Source organism: Poecilia formosa, unplaced genomic scaffold (genome assembly GCF_000485575.1).
Source record: "Poecilia formosa unplaced genomic scaffold, Poecilia_formosa-5.1.2 Scaffold44, whole genome shotgun sequence".
Taxonomy (NCBI): Eukaryota; Metazoa; Chordata; class Actinopteri; order Cyprinodontiformes; family Poeciliidae; genus Poecilia; species Poecilia formosa.
In genome coordinates, this window is record NW_006799983.1 from 1,987,321 (window position 1) to 2,002,476 (window position 15,156).

The 15,156-nt window shown below is 38.9% G+C and overlaps 1 protein-coding gene across 1 annotated transcript; it reads right to left on the bottom strand.

Annotated features, from left to right (window-relative positions):
- Positions 1-421: 421 nt before the first annotated feature.
- gpr83 (G protein-coupled receptor 83) lies at positions 422-13,376 on the bottom strand. Its single transcript, XM_007551955.2, has 4 exons — positions 12,481-13,376; positions 11,611-11,736; positions 4,869-5,002; positions 422-3,601 (listed from the first exon to the last, which is right to left on the bottom strand). The coding sequence occupies exons 1-4, from the start codon at positions 12,916-12,918 to the stop codon at positions 2,884-2,886; spliced, it is 1,416 nt and encodes a 471-aa protein (XP_007552017.2). The 5' UTR covers positions 12,919-13,376; the 3' UTR covers positions 422-2,883.
- Positions 13,377-15,156: the final 1,780 nt, after the last annotated feature.

The window sequence follows — 15,156 nt, forward strand, 5'->3', positions numbered from 1 at the left end:
GTGCATTAGCATGTAGCATTGTATGCAGTAAGAGCTATATGTACTAAAAGCAGCCAGGATGGACCAAAGGTTTGAGCTCATCACAATGCCAAAAAACTAGTTTATGCAGAATCAGGACAGAACCGAAAGAATACAGGCTGTCATGATTATTTTTTTCTATAAAAATGCATAATGTGTTATTTATCACTTCCTATTAAACAGGATTGTTGAATTCACACATTCATCCATTATAATCTGAATCAAAGCTACACCCATTAAAACTGAGCTTTCTGAACTTTATAATAAAGCATAAATTTACATGGAAATGTCACAATGGAATATCAATTCTAAACTTTAAAACTTTAAACTCTTAGATAAAAGAAATGGAGAAAAGTGTGTGTGTGGGGGGAGTTTAAATCAGATAAAATGAGCTCTCCTTTGATATTGTTTGAAAAATGAGATTTTAAAAGCCATGAAGAAATAAATAAAATGAAAATAAAGTAAAACAGATTTGCATATTCATAAATCTACTGAGTGACCATTCATATTTGTGATTGGTAGATTCCTTCCAGCAGTGCTTCTTGGCAGTGACTTTTAAACCGCCAGGAAGCTTGTTTATTTCCCCTTGGATTGTGACACATTTGAAAGGAAAATGCATTTGTGGTTTGAGCAGCAGCAGAGTTGAGGAAACTCGCCAATCCTTTCTGCCAATGCAAAAGAGCTTCTGGTGAAAAGCAGTGTGAAAGTGTGAGATGCCATCTCTGTCTCTGGAAAATCAAGGCTCGTCATCACGGGAGATATTCTTGACACATTCTGCAACCAGTGCAACCCATATCTTTTCATTCAGAGTCTAGACCAACGTCTGCCCTCCAAGCTGTCAGTATAAGAGCAAGGCTTATCAGAAACTATGCCTCCACTCTTAAGAAGGAGAGATTATAGAGTAATCTGCCAACAGACCTACAAAATCTGGTTGACAGCAGGATGTAAACCCACAGCAGTGATTGACCAAACTGGTGACCAGCTTGGTTAAACACTGCTGCCCAAACTGGCCACCGGTTTGGTGATCTTGGGATCTTGGAGGTGCCAAGATGTATTTATGAAAGGCTAAGCGCTGCTGAGCCCCCTGGGTAGAAAATAGACAGTGTCTTGTTTCTTCATTCTTAAATTATCTAATCAAGAAATGGACACAAACCAGTAGTCAATTGCAAATTAAGTTGTCAGGTTATAACAAAAATGATTTAGTTAGTTTTCATCTGCACAACCCATAGTTTACTCTCTGCTGCTCAACCCACCAATGCATTTTGTGGCACCATTTAAGGAGAAATGAAGGGGCTTTCAAATCCAAGAGGCATTGTTAAAGCAAAAAAAGCAATCAAACCAACACAATTTGCTTTCCTTTTGTGCCAAGTGTATCTGTGTTTCTATCTGATTCAGCTGCTTTAGTCCTTTATACCATTTGACAGACTGATTTGCCAAAAAGGCTGGCACTAGGCTGTTTCCAGAAAGGGTTTATCTCACCTTTGTCTGAATGTCAAAGTGAAAGTCTTACCTTTACAGTCAAGAATCCAGATACAGTTTTTCCATACCTCATATACAGGCTCTGCTAGTAGTTGCATATTTTTATGTCATTGTGCTCACAGTGTAAAATACATTCCTAGCAACTGACATAAGATTTTGCTGTGACACATAACAGAAGCTGTAACATCGTACATAATGGTGAAGAAGTGTTAAAGCAAAGTGGCAACGCAGTTGATGAATTGTGATAATGTGTGGGAAAATAGCGGAAATGTGCAAAATGGAAAGCGAGAGATGTAAACAAAAGTATAGTAAAGATGGAGTGCAGTAATTTGTGTGTGTGTGTGTGTGTGGGGGAGGGTATTACACCGAAAAAAAATAAGTCCTTTTTTGTCATATGGCTCTGAAAGAAGTTCCACTGAGACGTCCATGTCTATTCTTCACAGCGTCTTTTGACTTAAGTATTGTTTGTTCCATGATTTTCCACTTTTACCAACACCATTATAGCAAGAAACGCATATCCAGGAAACTTCTGACTTACATTTTTGGCTCTACATTTATGAAAATATGTTAAGATCTTAGTAGAGGAACTCTATATACACAGAAAAAAAAAGTTAGAGCAAAAATCAAAAATAGATCTTTTCCAACCATCCAGAAGCCCCAAAATGGAGATAACACTGAATAGACCTCATGATAAAGTCTTTTTTGTCCCTCCCGGAGTCTTAAGAGATGACCTAATTTGGGCCCTACAAGTTTTTTACTGTGTCAGCAGTGTCCACACAGAGTGTCGTTTCAGGAACTGACGATCTGACAGGACAACCCCTGTCTGGTTGTGACATTTGCCACGTTCCACCTGAACGCTAAGACTGTGTGAGTGTTATATAAACAAAGTGCCGACATTGTGGAATAAATGTACAAGACATCAAAGTGGTGCATAATTGTAAAACCGAAGGAAAAAGGAGAATGGTTTTCATCTTTTTCGCAAACATAAATAAGTGTGCAATGCATTTTTGTTCAGCACTCCTTATTTACACTCTTGAGTTCGGTGCATGAATGTGAAGTAGAAGAAAAAGGACAATTCCATATTGTTAACGATAAATATTGGGAAAGTGCTATTTGCAGTTTCATTCAATCCCTTTTACTTCAGATATTCCGAGATGAAATCCAGTGTGGTCGTCTGCCTTCTGAAGCCACTTCATTTGTAAATTGGAGTCCATCTGTGCGTAATTTCAACTCGGTAGAAATCCAAATGTTCTTCGAAGGCCTCAGAGGGTTTTTAGAGAACATTACTGAACAAACAACCTAATAAAGACCAATGAACACAACAGAAATGTTAAGAAGAAACCTTTGTAGGAGTTTAAAGCTGAGCTAGAGTGCAGCTGTGTCTAGTTATCGCGCAGCCACTATGGGCTCCACCGAGAAGATGTCTGTTTTCCCAGTGAGGGGATGCCTGGCCGTGAAGAGCACATGTGCGTCTTTGAGGTTGTGGCTCTGACTGGAGGAGGCATGACTCTGCTGCAAGGAGTCCTGGCCTGGGCGTGACAAAGCGTGGCTCGGCCTGGAGGACTCGTGGTTGTCGGGCCAGGCGGCTCGGTGACATGGAGCACAGGCAACCGGGGGGCCTCGCTGGGGCTCCAACCCGACCGCCGCTCTCTGCCTCAGGCGGCACCTGTCGAGGAGCAGCCGCAGCTCCTGGCGGAAGGTGGGATTCAGGCAGCAGTAAATGAAAGGGTTGTAGCAGGTGGAGCTCATTGCGAGCCAGTGAAAGCAGAAGAAGAGGGTGTTTGAGGAGTGGATGGCCTGGCTGGACAGCAGCACCACGTAGCAGTTGAGCGGAAACCAGCAGACGGCAAACACCCCGACCACAAGGAGCAGCATGGCCAAGGTCCTCCGCCGCTTCCTCCTCTGCGTGGCGTGCTGAGCTGTCGTCGTGTCGCCAATGGCGTTGTGGCGCCACAGCCTGCGAGCCACCGTGGTGTAGGACGCAGTGATGATGAGGAGCGGCAGCATGTACAGCAGAATGAAGGTCAGGAGATCAATGTACTGCCAGTAGACATCTGATGGCTCAGGGAAATCTGGGACACAAAGGCTGCGCTCCATTTCTGGGCTGGTTGGGGAAAATCAGGAGAGTTGAGAGAGGGAAATAATTTAGGTCAGAACTTGGTACATTTCTTGAACTTGAAGACGCCTTAGAAAAAAAATGCTCATGCTGTTTGATGAGCACCGAAAGTAAAACCAGTTTTGGTGGACTGCCTTGGTGAAGTATTTTTTTTATCAACAAAAGATCACCAGGTCTGGAACAGATATTGAAATTTGTTCCAAAATTGTGAAATTATTAGAATCCTTCATTTTCTGTGTGGCCAACCTAAAGCTAACAGGCATTCACCAGCTGATCCTCAGATTTATGTTGAGCACTTTGACTAGTCTACTCAAAACCTTTGAGTTAAGTTGGACTTGATGTCAGGCATCAAAGTCCCATTGCATAACCAAACCGCTTGAGGTTTAGGTCACAATCTGATGGCCGGACAAATAGTCTCCAAGATGGACTATTTGCAAAGCTTTCAAAATCACCCAAAAATGGATTTTACTTACTCTGTTTGTCTTTGTTTTACATTAAATCTGCTTAATGATGTCAAACATGCAAGTGTGACAACATACAAAAGCAGAAGAAATCTGTTACAAATTACATTTTCGAGTCGTTGTCGGCTTTGCAAAAATTTTTCCTTTCTTATTCTGGTTGGCAAAATAACTCAAGCTCAGACAGAATAAATGGAGAGCAGGTGAGAACATTAAGTTTCAATTATTATAACAGATTATCAATTGAATTTCAACCTAAACTTTGACTTGGCCATTGTAACGCATAAATATACTTTGACCTTAACCACTTCCTTGTAGTTCTGGTTGTACTTTTAAGGTTATTGTCCTGCTGGAAATTGAACCCCTGTCCTCATGCGACCTTTACCAGGTTTTATTATCTCTGCAGATAAAAAAAAAGTCCCCGGTTGAGGGCGGCCAGCAATGTAACAAAAATAAGGAGGTAGAAACCCTTTCGTAAGGTTCTTTTAATCATCTTAAGGACACTTTTGCCATATCTGACTTTGTCTTTTGATTGTTCACCTTTTAATCCTCCCTTATCAACTGTTTTATTTGAGGAGCAAAGTTCATTTTTTACACAGCTCTCCTTTTACTATTTTAACAAGATCAAATTAAAAGAAAAAAAAACACCAATCTTCAAAAGAATGAACAGGATTGCTTATTTGCTTTGAAGTCATCAAGTCAAGTGTCACTCTTGTCTCTCAGGCACAAAATAGGAAGTGTGTGTTTGTTTCTGAACTAATTAAGTGGTGAACAAGTTTGAGTGTCAAGAATCGTACCTGTAGGTGAAAGTCAGGAGTTTCTGGTAGATTGCATGTGGTAGGGAAAAGCAGCTGGCCATTATCCAGATAACAGCCACCCAAACACCGCCTTGTGCTGGGGTCATCCGCGGTCTGAGCGGATGCAGTATCACCTGAGGAAACGGAGCAAACAACACAGATGAACCTCTCCACAAACACACACACACACACACACACACACGCACACACACACACACACACAAACACACTGCAAATCGATATGAAACACATTTGAAGAAGACATGAACAGCATTTAGGATTAACTACTCCCCACAAGTATTTGTCTATTTTTGGCCTTTGTTGTGATAAAAAAAGAAAAAAAAACTAGCCTTGATTTAAAAGACAATGATTAAACGTCAGTTTGTTTACTGGAAGCTCTATTGACCAGAGGCTTCAAGGGGGAGACACAATGTACCGTCGGCTTTTGTTGTCAAATAGAAATAAGGGGGGTCGGGGGGGGGCGCTTTCTTTGTAGGTGGTTCGATAAGAAACTGAGTCTATCTACAAAAAAATTCAGAGGAGCTAAAAAAGAAAAAAATAAATAAAAAGATCTATTGAATTTTCCTGATGCTTTCATGGAACCTCTGTAATTAAAAAAAAAAAAAAAAAACTAAAAGTAGGTGCACAGGCTTGGATATAATGTTTTTGTCCATTCTATGCAGTTCAATGTTTTGGTGTTGATGAGAACACCGAAACAATGATGTCCGACAAGTGACAGGAGGAGAATGGTGAATAAATGAATCTCAGTAAACATAAAGAGACTCACGACAAGCAACAGCAAAAGAACCCAGAGGAACTAGGCAACAGACTCAGGTCAGCAGAGGATCTGACCATGAGAAAAAGGACTAAGTGACTGATAAAATACTACTATGAGGTGAGAGAATCACCAGATGGAAAAAGGCTGAAGGTGTGTGAGGAGCTGAGGGAATTACAGAAGTATGGAGCAGAAAATGTCAACATGAGAAACACTGAGCAGAAATGCAATCTTAACGACACACAGGAACTGATAGACCAGCAGATCTACTCAAACAGAGTCAAAATGACATATAAACGCTAAAAATCTATACAGACACCAAGAATAACATTTGGATGAATTGCGAAGAAACAATCCTGGCTTAATCCCAGGAAGATATGGTATAGCTCATTAACACTGGTATGTTTTAAGGTGAAAACCAGAATATTTTGAAAATGCTCAGCAATGTCAAGGTTAGAGTTGTTCCAGAAGCTTTTTATTACTCTAATTTATTCAAGAAAATAGTTTTATGGTATGTTTGCTGTCGGTGTTTTGCTGAAACACCCAGCGGAGTCAAATCAGAAGGGGGTCTGGATAAAGCAGGCTAACATCAATGCCACTGAAAATTCATGAAGCATGAATTGAAAAGCCAGTGGGTTGTCTTTTCTGGCAGGAGACCAGTCCATCTTAATGACCTCTATCACTTCTGATAGAAGTAGCCGGCCAAATAAAAAATCCACTCAGAATCATGCCAGGAGCTTGTTGACACCTACGCCAAAAGTGTGTTTTCTCTGCAGTTTAAGGGTAAATAAACAAATAGTAATAGTGACAGTCGTGGAAGTGTCCATGTTTGAGCCTGTGGATAAAAGAAAATATACATCATATTTAAGATTATGTGTCTCGTTCTAGTTTAAAAACAAAATGGCAATGATTGTTTTTATAATGACTCACAAAAAAACAACAATGGACAGACATGACATAGCACTGAAATCGGTATTCTGGAGAAAACTTTGATTTTGTTTTTCATAGAAAGAAACATTAAAATAAAGTTGTTGTTTTTTTTGTTTTTTTTTGTTTGTTTTTTTTATTGAGCAAAAGAAAATCTGAATTTGCTTTCTAAATTCTCTTGAGAATTGGACCAGAGCCAATATAATAATCCACTTTCCACTAAATATTGTAATTCTGAGAATAAACTTTCATAAATTCTTGCTGGCATAGACAATGTTATCCTTGAGACAGACACATTTTTTTATAGATTTCAAATGAATAAAAGTGTTGCATTAAATGGTACTGATATTTTTTGATACGTAATATAATAAAAAAAGTTCAAGACCATTTTTTTTTTAAAAGAAAATGCATAGAAGATTCTGTGCAAAAATAAGGTAAATGTGCATAGTACGCTTGGAACCCTGTACATAAAACACAAGCCGGGAAAGGTTAATTTAATAGATATAATTATGCATGTGCAAGGTGCTCAGTAATGGCTCCTTGGGAGCGACTTTCAGGTCAGACTCTGAAGGAGATAGAATAGTGAGAGACTGGCAAATCAAACCTAGGTGTGCAGGCAAAATGGAAACACATTCCTCCATACAAAAAATGCACATCTCTATACACCCACCAGCTCCAATCCTCCATCTGGTCCCCAACACACACCATGATAACAGCAGCCTGTGATGCAACAAGACTAATGCAATGGGATGGATAGTTAGATCAGCAACCCTTTACAACATCGAGACAATTTAATAAGTTGGACTGAACATGCATTATTGGGTGTCAAAGGCAGGTAAATCTGACAGTCGTCTGTGTAGTAGTGGAAAGAGACGACACATTTTTGAGGGGGAAAAAATACCACAAAAGCGGTTAGTCTAATGGCTATCCACACAGACTTGCTAGAATGAATGCAAATAATTTTCTTGAAGTGAGGAGGAAGAATTACACACTGATATTGACCAAAGGATATAGAGGTGTGTCAAGAGGATCTGGGCACAACCTAGCACTTTTCACAAAATAATTAAAAAGTAGAATGCTGAGAAATTACCCTTTTATTACAGCATCTTCATCATGCTTGTTACAAATCACTGTTCGGTGGGTATGTTTCAAACACTTGCTGTTTCTTTCTGAGGCAATAAAAGTGGCTTCAGTGAAATTTTATAACTTTAATAGATGGAGAATTCAAACCCTTGCTAAAGACTTTTTCGTTTTGATAAATATCTGAATGTGGAAATCTATCTACACAGAGATTATTCTGCAGCTTACTTCCTATAGTTCTGCAACTTAAAATCAGCTTGAAGTTCCACTGTGGGTAACGTTCATGCTCCTAGTCAGGTGCAAATCCTCTAATTGAAAGGAGAATAAGCTGTTTGGCTTTGGTGGAGGGCAATTTGGCAGAGTTTCATGAGCCTTAAGCCACAAATTCAACAGTCACAATTGTTTTTTGTTTTTTTGTTTTTTTCAACATAATCTGCCACTTTTTGCAGAAACTATTGCAAAAATCACTGTTACAACAGAAAAAAATAATAATTTCCTATTCTTGCCGAGTTTAATCAGTTTATATAAAACAGGACAGTCAGACAATTATGGATGAAAAGCAGAAATTATCTTGGCAGGTGACCATGACCTGCCGCATCCAAATCTGATGTCATGTCAGCCACTTCAAGCACTCAACATGCAAAGGTAAAGTAAGATTAAATATCGTTGTTACATGGCACTTGAGAAACACTTATGTAATTAATTCAGAAACAGAAAATGCTTCATAATTGTCATGAATTCTCAATGCAGCGCACTTCGTTTAGTTGTTTCTGATCATTTCAAACATCCAAGTTATTCATCGAGTCTAGATAGATTATAATCAATAGATTCCCACTTGTCTGTGGAATCAGAGCAGTACTCAAGTTTGATCACTCAAAGGGATGGAACAAATTTTAAAAAACTTGGATGACAAAGAAGCCTTTATTTTGTTGATTGTTCCAAATAAAGTGTTTTGGTCACTCATGCTGTATTTTAGTGAGAAGCATGGTTCGCTTTAGTCATCAGATTTATTTAAATTACCTTGGGTTTGTTTTTATGTTTCTGTAACTTATGACATGAAGTGACAACTTACAGCAGGAATACTGCAATGCTACTCTTGTCAAATGTTTTGACAAATTAGTTCATAAATGTGCTGATGTCAAAAAGCAGTTTTTTGTGAAATAAAAAGACCAAGATCATGCATAACCCAGATACTTTCATTAATCCGATTTGTCATCATCTGCTCATTGTGCGCAGGTTCATCAAGTGCATCTTTCATCTCCTGCTTGCACAGCCTCTCAGCCTCTGAGGAGATTCAATTTATTTTGTTTCCTAAAAGCAAGGTTTTTGTGTACTTTGGTACTTTTGCACCCTGTCTGACTATTCTCAAACAAATTGTCCCATTGCTCATCACCTCTTTGTTTATCCACATGTTGGCTGCATGCAAACTGGCCGTTCGTAAGACAGTCCATTTTAATGCAGCACAAGTTGGTGCATTCTGCACATAACCAACCATTAGTTCAGTAACACATGTAAAAATTAACTAATGGTATAATAGCTAAAATGTGTAGAAACATGTAGAACTGAATTTCAAGTTAGGATAAAGCGCATACAAAAAAAAAAAATTCAACTGGAAGAACCGAGTGCGGTATTTTTGATGCAAAGATAATGGATCAAAAGAGACCACTCTTCGTTTTCTTCAATGAGGAATAAATGGATCCTGAAGATGTGATCCATGTTTGGGGTCTATTGAGGATCCATTAAGAACTAGAATTAGGCTGTAAAGCATCAATATTAGCCAAACACCGTAGAGAGAACATTACACTTGCCAACCACTAAAACATTCATAAAAGGAGCAGCACTTTGCAAATGCTTATAGCCATCTTTTCTATTCCACAAACCATAATGAGACACAAATAAGTGCACAACTGAAAGCAACACCTCCCCCACTCCACCCTTCCCGAGTACATAGTTTGCACAAGAATCTTTTGGAAATAAAAGTTGCAGAGGTGTGTTTTACACAACACTGCACTCACTTTGTGACATGGTGTGGAAACAATCATCTTGTCTTCAATGGGAGAAGAACAAATGAGATGGTTGCAACTTTCAGGAGGAGCAGGAAGAGCTCAAACACATATATTTGCATCATTTGGGGGAAAGAAAAAAAGTTGAGGTGGTGGAGAATTAAAAATACCTCCAGTCCACAGACCGGACTGGAGGCACAACTATGAAGCTGTCTACAAAAGGGACACAGCAGGCTGTACTTTTTGAGGAATCTCAGATCCTTCAAGGTTTGCAGCACTAAGGATACAATAATAATAATAATAATAATAATAATAATAATAATAATAATAATAATAATAATAATAATAATAATAATAATAAATCATGACAACAATAAGAATGATAATAAAGACTTCATAGATCTCCATGATGACTTTGTAGATGTCAGTCATTGTGTGTGTGTGTGTGTTTTAACTTATTTAACAATGCTTCACAATAAAGTCCCGTTTTGTTCCAAAACACACAATAAACTCAATGCACTGCTGATGAAGCTGTACGTCCTAAAAGCATTAAAAACTACAGTGCTGTGTGATTCCAAAGCAGCAGTGGGGGTGAAATATAATTTACTGTATTCAGATAGACTTTATTTTTCCAATTGTCTTGGCCTTTGTTGTATTTGGTGTCAATGTGAGTGTTGTTGCTGCATGAACTCATCATTTTCTTCATTCATCCATTCATTCAGCCAGACAAAAGAAAAAGACAGAAGACTGAGACATTAGAAAACATGGCCATAGTTCATAAAAGCGTAGGATATCTCCAGATACAATGTGCTTTCAGCATGCGCTTTTCAATCACATCTTAGCTGAAAGGGACCCCGGCCCGACGCGTTTCATTGTTACCTCTGGTCACAGAAGCAGAATCTAAAATGAAGTTGAAGAAAAGAACATTTCATTTGTATTTTATTTGAAGTAACAAATGAAAATGCAATCGGAGGGTGTTTTTTATTGCTTTTTTTTTTTTTACCTATTCTTACATTTTCTACCATTCCATTTTTCTCTGTAGTTTCACTTAAATTACAACTAAACTTCTTTTGTGCTTTTAAGATTAAATGAAGGGACGTAGTGAATCAAAATGACGACAAAATGACTAAAAAAGCAGACCAAACTTTAAAAGTTTATAAAGCCTCGAAAACTATTGCCTCATTCACCACTGAGAGATCACAATCTGGCTCACTGGAAACAAATACATACAGAAATAAAGAATGACTCAATCTTTTTGTACGGACCTGAAAGCTAGTAGCACAGTTAATCTGCCTGAAATGCTGTTTTTAAAAAGCATCTTTGAAGATGGAGCATGTTCACATTTAATGAATCTCACATTCAATATTAATTTCAAGAAGAGTTTTCATATTGCACCTGTTAAAACAAAGACAAAGCAGATTTCAGATAATTACAGCTAAGGTGTCATGACGTTCCCTGAATGGGATCCTTTCAGGTTGCTGGTTTTATGTCACCTCGTCTCCTCTCATCTTCAGCCTGTAATATGGAAATCAATCAAAAGCTGCCATTATGAGGAAAGCCTTATTCTGAAGAAGGAAAGAGGAGAGGAGGCGTGTTTGTAGAGTTATATGAGGAAATGCAAACAGAAGTGTTTTTGACCTTCTGCAGACCTAAAAATAGGAAGGATGCTGTGAAGATTCATATTGTCAGCAACACAGACTTTCTTCTCGAACTTTGCAAAAATCAAATCTAAGATGAAATTAAATTCTAAAAGTGTTCATGTGTTTAAAGGTGTCCTGTGTTCAATATTTTCTATCTTTTCACTCCTCATCTGAATACAGACTTAGACTTAGACTGAATACAGACCCTTAGCAGGGGAGAGCACTAGAGAGAAGATCGTCTTTTGATTTGACTAAAAAAAAACCCTGCAGTTCAGCAAAGACCGAGGGCAAACCCTGTAGTGCATGCACGAGCTGACCTGTCTTCGGTCCAGAGCGATGGCGGTGAGGGTCAGAGTGGACACATGCAGAGAGCAATACTGTACAAAGCGACTGATGTGACACATTGTCCTCCCAAACACCCAGGTCCTGTGCACAAAGCGGACCTGAGGGAACACAAACACCCGGGAGCTCAGATTACAGCTACGAATTCAACAAGGGTAAAGTTTATTAAGCTTTGGAGAATATATTAGTACAGCGCTGCTCCTCCCCCACCTGAGTCTGTAACATATTGAAAGAAAGATCACTTCTTTTCTTTTCTTTTTTTTTCATACAAACAAAACAGACAAATTTGGCTGCTTGGAAATAATTCAAACTCCTAAAGACATGGACGGTGACAGAGTAAGCTGCACCTCTTTCTTGATAGAGTAATTCTGATTTCAAACCACAGCTGAAAAGCTGCAAGGTGATTAGCTTTAAGCAAAGCTACTTAAGATCTTATTTTAAATATTTGGTTATTTAACTCAAGGTTATAATACAGAGTCTCATACAAGTTTATGCCTCACTAATGAATACATTTATTTTAATCATACAAGAACTAGAAGTATTTAAATTATACAGTCACTCCAAATTAATCTCATTGAAAATAATTGATAATTTACTATTTCAGATTATTGATAGCTATTATTATTGCTTATAAATACTGACTGAAATCTACCAACATAAAACTTGTTCACACTTTTACATTTTATTTAACGTATTTTTAGTGCTGTAGAGACATTACGCACGGGTGCGTTAAATGCTCAACAAAGCAACAATAGCTGTTGGTGAGCTTCACTGAAAGTGGGACCCTTTCAAACTCGTCGACAAAATATTTGGCGAGCGGGACAGTTCCGGTAAAGTTGTCTTACCAGAGTGAACGGTGTGTTAAGCACTGTGATGAAGATATCGGCCACGGCCAGGTTCAGGATGAATAAGCTGGTGGAGGACTGAGTGCGCTTGTTTTTGGCCACCACATGGCACACCAGCGTGTTTCCGAACAGAGACACCACGATGATGAGCGAGTAGGCGGCCACCAGCAGCACCTTAACCCAGCACTCCTGCGACTCCTTCGCCCTGCTCCTCCTATTGGCCAGGGCGCGCCAGTCCTCCAGCATCCCGTCGTCGAAGTCCAGCAGGAAAACACCCGAAGTCCGGTTCCCCGACTTGGCCGAAACATTCAGTAAACTCTCCGTGTGTGAGAACATCTCCTCTCCCAGAAGTGAGGAGTCGTTGAGCGTTTGTTCCGCAGCTGCCCGCTGAGAGCCGAACATCCAGACAACAAATGGCCAAACACACGCAGCTCGCATTTTTTTTCTCTCTCTCTCTCTGCCCTCCGAAGCGTGCGGTCTCTCCGTGCTCTAGCTGTGCCTCTGAGGTGCTGTTGGTGCTGAAGCTGCAGCAACAAGTAGTGATGCAGCTCTGCAGCGCTGATGTCTTTAAACGCGCGGAGCATCCTCTGACTGACTGCGGTCCAGGTGGGCTGCAGCTAACTCTGCCAGGACCCCTGGCCGCTCACAGTCCTCCCATTAAACACACACACACACACACGCACACACACACACACACAACCTCACTCACATACATTGCCTCTTCCATTGATGTTTTTTAAGCCAGTCTGACTCCTAAGTCACACTTTGAAGTTCCATATCAGTAAAAAAAAAAAAAGGCTTTTGCTGTCTGCGATTATTGATTTGCACTCGGAAAGCTGTTTGTCTATTCAACGTGACTGTTTTAAAAGTCAAACGCTGCTGTGTTTATCCCCGGAGACTTTCCAGGCGCTCTGAATCTAAATCCTTTTAATAAGAAAAATGGTTGAAATGCATGTAAATGAAGTGGTGTTTGCCCTTCACTCCCATCTTTTATTTCCCATTTGCTTTCACTTGCTCAGAGAATATTGCCTCATTACTGGCTGAGTTATCTTGTGTAACCTAAAAACATTTACTGCAGATGTATGAACTCCCGTGTGAGCTCTTTGTTTTGTCACACAGAACTTACAGATTTCTATTTTGATGTATTGTGATGATACTCAAACTCTTTAGACACAAAGCATACTTCATTTTTAAAGGAAAGAGGCTGTTTGTATCGGCTGTCCTAAACACTAAGAATTGGTTGTGCCATCGCCTTGACAACAGCAACAATAACTGGCATCAAGCACAACACAAAACTGGCAGGGGCTTGAATGGGCATTCTCTTTCAGTATATTTGGTAAAGAGGAGAATCAATTGTTATTTCAATTCTTTCAAGTCATCCTGGTCCTTCAAAAATATAAATCCACTTTGATTTCCTAATTCTAAAGATGTATAACACACTTTAGGTTTTTACTCCAGGCAATTCAAACTACTCATAAAAGTAGTAATATTTTTACAACCACTCAAAACCATCCTGTTTCTTTGCAAGCTTGCGATATTTTAAAAGACGTTGCAAAAGTAGCTTTGCTCCACAGTTCATGAAGGTCAAAGTATTTTTAGACTGTTGCTGCCTTTTATTCATTTGACTGATGATGGCAAAGTATTCTGCAAGATGTGCTTAAAAACATTTGTATTGGATAAGAAGATGCCAAGGAAGCGTCAGGCCACTGAAACTCTCTATTCTTAATTCTTGAATGGTACTGAAGTGATTAATAAATACAAAAGAAACAATTTTGTTGCATTAGCAGGTACTTTTGTGACAAAGAGCAAAGAAACAGACAAAAAAAAAAAACCTTCACAAGACTTCAAGCAGTCTGAAGAATCATTTCTCTTCTAGACAAATTTCAGAGAACACAAAAATGTGCAGATACTTTCTTAAAATTGTTGGAATTAGAAAATAAGTCAATTTTACAGGGACATCGCATTTGACTGAGATAAATTTTAGAAAGGATGACACCAGTATAGATTTAAATGCACATGCACAAGCACTATCTGGACTAATTTCTGTAATATGTTTGCACAAAAGTAACTCATATGGTAATGAGACATTTATTCAGAATGTCTTCTTCATCTTAATGCTTGCCTCTGTTTTATTATATCAACATCCTGTGCTCATAAGGCGTTGAAAACAGATGCTGAGATCTCTATAATATGAGTCACTAAAGAGCTCTCATGAGATAAATGTCACCTTGCAGTTTTACTCATCTAACTGACGCCACATGATTCAGTTTTAAGAACTTTATGTGGGGAAAAAAATTCTGTTTTGTTCATTTCTGTCCTCTTCACTACTCATATATTTTTCCTTTTCTGTCTTGAGTCATTCTTCAGCTGGTGTCGGATAATAAGACGTCTCTGCTTCGGATAGCAAACATGCTTTGTTTGGTATTTTAGCCCGATTTATTCAAACACAAGACAGAGCCGTTCACTTCAGAGTAATTCCTACCGGAAGTCCTTCACTCTGAACCCAACATTAAGGGACATATTTTGTACCACCTGGTTTGACAGCCATTGACTTAAAGCTATTGTTTTTGTGCGGTGTCTGAACACAATTGAAGGATGTTATACATTTGGTTAGCTAGCATAAGCAGTTGAGAAAAATGAAACAAGTAATGTTTTCTAAAAAAATAATAATAATAA